General features: G+C 38.3%; 1 protein-coding gene across 1 annotated transcript; it reads right to left on the reverse strand.

Moving 5' to 3' along the window:
- Window positions 1-520: 520 nt before the first annotated feature.
- On the reverse strand, window positions 521-2,911 carry LOC144433697 (ileal sodium/bile acid cotransporter-like). Its single transcript, XM_078122052.1, has 3 exons — window positions 2,544-2,911; window positions 1,413-1,623; window positions 521-1,141 (listed from the first exon to the last, which is right to left on the reverse strand). Exons 1-3 carry the CDS (start codon window positions 2,909-2,911, stop codon window positions 521-523), a joined length of 1,200 nt encoding a protein of 399 aa, XP_077978178.1.
- Between the last annotated feature and the right edge of the window lie 4,031 nt (window positions 2,912-6,942).

Below are 6,942 nucleotides of genomic sequence, written 5' to 3' on the forward strand. Positions count from 1 at the left end.
AGCATTTCCAGTATGTAAAGAGTGGAATGACACCCTTTTCTACATTCAGTTAGTTGAATGACACCCTCTGCACTGTAAAACAAGTGGAATGACAGCCGCCACTCTATAGCATAAGTGGAATGACAGCATTCCAATGCTGTCATTCCACTTATTTTGAATGTCTCAATAAAAGATTATTAACACTTCTTTTTAAATCACCCGTCCTACCAAGAAGATTACTTCAGATTTATTGTACAAAGATATAAACACAGGAGTGTCCTACTACCACCATGTATACTATACTAAACAAAGAATAACTATGTAAAAATAAAAAAATAAAAGTGTTTGCGGATAAATGAAGAAGTAATGTGTGCATAATGTTCGAAACAATACATGGTATTAAATTCAAAGCAATGGGTTTGCGCATTCTCACAAACCGGAATTATTATTTCTTCCGCGACACTGTCTCTTGGCGGTGCGTCTTGGACAGTGCCGTAAAAGAGGCTGTTGTTTACGACGATCTGACTTTGAATTGAACTTTTTACTTGTTTGAGAACAAAATTGAGCTCGTGTAAACAAATTCACTGGTTTCATCTGGAAACGACGTTTGGGCGAACTGATCCACCATGTAGGGACTACCCGAGGCATAATAATATGCTTGATTTTCGTTTCCAACTTCAGATTTCTCAGACTTCTCCGAGGAGTTGGTAGGGGTGTTTGATTTCTGGCCACGTAATCTTTGCAGATTTCTTCCCGTCTTTATAACTTCTAATTCTTTTTCTCCAAGAACCAGTCTCTTGTAACACCAATAGAAGATAACGACGGTGAATCCCTCAAGCATTACGGCTAGAGTGTGCAGAATGGGTATCACCATCATCTGACCAATCCCGGGACCAGCTTCCTCTCCTTGCAAGAGAAGTAGATTGATAAGACTCAAAGCGAGGGCTCCGTTCTGGACTCCAGTTTCAAACGCAATCGTTCTGCATTGGTACTTGTTACGTTTGAAGATCCAGGCGATGCAGTAGCCAATGATGTAGGAAAGAACTGGATAGGTGAAAGCAACAAGGTAGGGGCGCCATGACGATTGGAAAACGGGCTTGAAGGCGATAACGTAGAGAATGATGGAGATAATAAATCCTATTATGATGAATATGTTTAGCATCTAAAATAGAGAAAAACAGACAAAAAGGATGGGTTTCGTTTGGTTCATGGTAGCACCGATTCCTTTGTTGTGTATTTATCAACTTGCGACATACAAATTTAAGATTAGAATTAGTATTAAAACACACACACACACACACACACACACACACACACACACACACACACACACACACACGAAGGAGTTCGTATTGATATATTATAATTATTCCCCCCGTTTTGGAGACAGTTGACAGTTTTTGAAGCTCTGGTCTTATCATTAATTAACTTACCAGACCAATCTTTTCGGCGGGTTTTGGCCATTTCCATTTGATTAGCATGCCAAATGCCACGGGAACAAGAAGAATGATCAAGGAAATGATGATATCACGAGTAGATGGGATAAGTGTAGTTGATAACTTTATCCAACTTTGTGTATAGAGGTATATACATAACGGCATCATACCTATGCCAACGATTGTTGATACGGTTGTCATACACACACTGCATCAAAGAAAAAAATTGTATACTTTTAGTATATCGAGAGAAACGATACTACATCAACAATGAATTTCATAATGCATGCCAAGAAATCCTGTGGCATGGAAATTGAACGTTTTTGTTGTTGACTGTAATGACGTCATCGGTCCAGGCTTATCAGCCTGCCCTGATAGTTTAGAAAAAAAGGAATAAGACCGCGCCCGCAACGGCTGGTCTGTCAGTCCAAGGAATAATCTACAATGACCTCAAAAGACAAAAATCACTATTGTATCAGGTAAATTTTAACAGTTTCTAACCCTATAAACGGCAATCATGATTTCAACCTGTTTCTGTACTGTTTATGGAAAATATTGACCACTGGTTCGGGTTAACATGTACCATGTCTAATTGTTGACATTTTACAGCTGTTTTCCGTAGACCGAGTCAAAACTGTTAAATAACCAATCAAGATTAGTGAGCTTAACAATAAGCCGGATTTCAGGTTGAGATAGACACCAAAATATTGTTGTTGTTGTCTGATCGAAAAAATGTACTCCAGTTACAACTAGTACAGTTAAACATGATAATGATGAATTCAAAACAAGATTCATCATTGCCCCTGCACTACCTTCGTGTACTATTCACAATAAGGGAGTCGTCATTATTTTTGACCTAGGGGTCGGAGGAATCGGAGGGGGGGGGGTCACTCAAAAATGCTAGGTGGTTACTCAAATAGGATCAACCCATCTAGAATATCACGGTGTAGATTATATATGTCAGTCGGTGAAAGAATACCAGAAACTGGGATGATATGGTGACTTGGTGAGCTGAAAAACTGCATAGATATTTATAACTGGTAAATACAAACACAAACACAACGGGGGCTTTTATGAAAACCTAGCAAATCTAATGGCTATCTAATAAGTATGTGGATATAAGTGTACCTTAAAGTTGGATCACCTTCCGTCCAAAATGCATAAAAGTTAGAGAGCAGTCCACCAGGGCAACATGCAACGATAATGAGACCAACAGCCATGTTGGGTGGTAGTTTAAATAGGTGTGCTAGGCCAAATCCAAGCGATGGCATAACTCCAAACTGACACAACGCTCCAATGGTGATAGCGACAGGTCTTTTCACGATTTGTTTGATATCGCTTGCCGTCATCGTGCAGCCCATGGCAACCATCATGAAGACTAACGTGATGTTGATATCGATCTGACTTCCGAGGACCAGATTTAGTGGAGGAGTCCACACTGCTGGTCCCGTCACGTTGCTGGCATTGTCCATAGGAACACTCTGTGTGGTTTCCATTTCTACAAGAAAACAAGAAAGGCTGGTTTTAGTTATATCATTCGCTGTTGCAAGTATTCAAATAAATTCATGAACTAGGGTAGATAAGAATAGGAACAAGATGGTTAGAATTCACTGTATGGTGTGATGTAGCATTATAAGAACGTAATGGATAGGGTTGTGTTTAAAGGGGTACTCCACTCCAAGAGAGTCATTTCATAATTTCACATCTCATACATTTTGCGCGATCGCCAAGAAACATCCAATTGAAACTCTGTTTCACCTCTATTGTTCTAACACTGGTCCACTCTTGGAGACGAAAATACCGGTAATATACAACGCCCTCCTGTGGTCATCTGACTACAATTAAATAGCAGTTGGAGATGGCCAAGTGATTACGCCCCCTGTTGTTCGAAACTACCACTGGATATGATTCGAGAGAAAGGGAACAAAACGTTTTGGGTTATGCATTGGTCTGCATCAGTCAATATAACTTAATCTGCTATTAGTTCCAACCCTTCCCCAGTATACTATAGAGTATATCGACAGATACTTTGTCATAGACCAATGTCTTTAACTGACGTACATGTACGAAGAGCTACTGTAGAAATATATTGGAAGGCGTGAATGTATAGTGCTCGTGTTATTGAAATCTTGAAAAAAATCTGCTACCATTACCACCAATTCGCGATCTAACAAAATCACTTTCTAGTTTGTAACCCCTCCTCCTCTCAGGATACTAGGGAATATTAGTAAAAGAGTGTGGAAGATACTTTAACATAAACGAAAGTTTCTAACTGATATACATTAATGTATAGTACGAAGAAATGTAGAAAGATTCATTCTCGCAAACCATACTAGAGCTGATATTTCTTCCACGACACTGAGAAATATCAAGAATTGGGCGGTGCCTTAAAAGAGGCTGTTGTTTATGACGATGGCAAGATAGGGAGGCATGAATTATACACAGTGCACCTGTTGTGCAAATTTTGAAAACTTTTTTCTGTTCCCCTTTTTCAGTTTTGGGCGCTCAGATCTCCTGCAGTATTGTTGACAGAAAAGAATTTAACGTCATTGTTGCAGAAAATATATGCTTTTGTTGACGGTCTCCCTACAACCCGGTTATAGTACGGTCGTAAAATTGCAAGTTGCTGTGTCCGCCAATCAACGTAGGGATATCTGTGTCGAACTATAATCTAAAGCTACATAACATTTTGTAATACAACATATATCAGAACTGATCATAGACCAAACTTACCTACGTCTTTCGTAATATCGATCGTCTTTGTTGAGTTCAACTTCACTAAAACCCGGAAAGGTCTAGATCAGGAGACGTAACCGCCGGTCAGTTTACACACAGTCGAGTCACAGTCCCTAGGTTAGTGTAAAACTTTCTTCAGTGGACCATAGAAAGTCGGGGAAAGGTTAACTTATTAAGTGAAACCTATACAAGTCACGTGTTTAAAATCATCTTACACTAAGACATACACATTGTCAAGGACAACCCAGATTTACAATTACATACAAACGATGTATATATTTCAGTTAAATTAACATATTGATTTTTATTTCAGTGTTGTTTATTTCGATTATCTATCCTTCCTTTCCCCCCCCCCGCCCCTCTCACCACATTGCTGGATACATGCTAGTTACATATACGAGAGTACATAGTGTATTCATTGTACGGTTTGGGTTCTGGGTCATGGTCATGGAAGTATTAGCCCATGGTGATACTTCCATGGGTCAACGTAGTCTTACTACTTAGTAATCCGGTCATCCGAGGCACATTCTGCCGGCATGTAAAGTAGCAAATTTGAACACAATTGAAATCATAGACTAATTATCAATGTTGAAAAGTTGATTTTATTACAGAGATCATTATCTTTTTGCTTCATAAAAACACAAAAACACACTGACCATTTACTTTTTTCGGGGGGGGGGGGTGTGCTTCATGTAAAAATAACATGAATTTCTTAATTTCAAATTCCAATTCACCAAAATCCATTTTTTTAATTGTGCATAGCCTACCTGTAGACTTGAGTTTTCCTATCTACAGCAAAAAATTAAAAAAAGCAAAATGTCATTAAAGATAGCGGAATAGTCTACTAGCGATCATAGTCATTCAAGTCTATAGATAGGCTAAGTTGGCTACTACATATCCCATGGCTTTGCACATCTGATGGTTGTATTATTGGTCTTTTAAGGCAAATTTTAGACTATCCTGGCAATAATTCCACATCTCTAAAAGACAGTACATCTAAAATTAGCAAATAATCATTATCCATAGGGTTGAAATGTTTAAGAAAAGTTTAATAACATCATGACAGTAAAAGATTGGTGCATCTGATTGTTGGTTGAATTAGTACCTCCCTTTCATCTGGGTGGACGGGTCTCCCTTAATAATAGATTTTGAGGTTTGTTGGTTTTATCATTTATAGCCTTTTAGATAAAACTTCACATTCGAAAAGCTTATTTAAAGTTAACGAAAGTTTTTAATCAGTTTCACGTGTCACTTAAAAATTGTATAGTGTCCGTATCATTGGCATAGTGGCATTACTATTGCAGATATAGTAAAGACATTGGTATGTCAGAGAATGTTAGGTGCACATACCCACTACGTATAATAGTAATTTGAATCTGATGAGATGTGGTGATTTGCAGTGTTGATAACATGTAGTGTCCAAAACAGAAAGTATATAATGTCTATTAATCCCGCCATACTGAAGAGTAGAGCAATTTAGATTAACCTCTTATATAAACTATATCTATAAAGATTTCCATCACGGAGCTTTCAACTTTTGTCCCAAAGTGCAATATAAGTTAAGCACTGATTGTGAAACAGCTGAATATTTACATAGCATGACATGTTCGTAGGTAAAAAAAAACGGCGACAGAAACAAATACCACTTGCACAGTTCAGACAAGGTCATGAAATGTATTTTTTCTTCCATCAAAATCCTAAACACTATGACCTTCTCTATCCAAATTTTCAAAACAGGATGACCTCTACTGCCAATTTCAAAAACAAGGTAAACCCCCCATCACCCCCCCCCTCCGAAGAAACTGACTGTCCTATTGTAATAGAATAAATTAAAGGAATGTGTTGATTGTTAACGAAAAGCATAGTATGTAAACTTAAAGGATAAACTGTCATTTTGATAGATTCACCCACCAAATAAGTAAAGAAGTGCATCGAGTGCCATATGCATTACAGACAACGGATTTAACCGAGTCATTGGTGAGCCTTCAGTACTTACAGGGTGGGGAGGGCCATGGGATTGGGATGGGGTGGGGTCATATTCTACAAATCGGTTCTCATGAGGGTCACATGAAAGTAGAAATCAAAGTAGAGGAGGGTCATATTTTCCTTTGACTCCATACATTGTATAATTTCGCATTATTTTATTATTTTAGCATCCCATCGCGGCCACCGGTTCCAACAATTCAATGGAATCCAGTCACCACTATGAATGTACATAGTGTAACATCAGAACTTCGGCACAGCAAGTTAACCCATGTTTTTGAAATAGTTCAACAGGTGGGGAGGGTTTTGTTTTAAAGAAAGCAAATTAAGGGAAGGTCGGAATTGGGGGTGGTCACATTTTAAGTAATCTCCTTATATACGAAATGAAGCCACTAATTTCAGTTCATAAGGGTTGTGCTAGAAGTTAAGTTTCTTTCACAAGAAGTATTTGTGTTTGTTAGATAAAACATTTGGTCGGACCGAAGTCCTGCATTTCCCCACGCTTGTGCTGTCGGCAAGGCCATGCTCAGATGTCATATTTTTCTTACGTGGAAAAAGATTTGCGACAAGATACACTAAACGATTTTTTAAACCGTAGTTTTTGCCCAGTAATATCTTCTTCTTATACTTGCGAAGGGTAATTTACACATCTTTAATGTCCAACAAAAAACTCAGACATCGACGAATAATACAATGCAACTCACTGTTACTCCCATATTCAAATATCATATTGACGTGAATGGTCCAAACGTGTTAAGCCCTCTCCTCCTAGGTTAAAAGCGTATTAGTCCTGCGATCACGTTTGAGA

This window comes from Glandiceps talaboti, chromosome 1 (genome assembly GCF_964340395.1).
Source record: "Glandiceps talaboti chromosome 1, keGlaTala1.1, whole genome shotgun sequence".
NCBI classification, from domain to species: domain Eukaryota; kingdom Metazoa; phylum Hemichordata; class Enteropneusta; family Spengelidae; genus Glandiceps; species Glandiceps talaboti.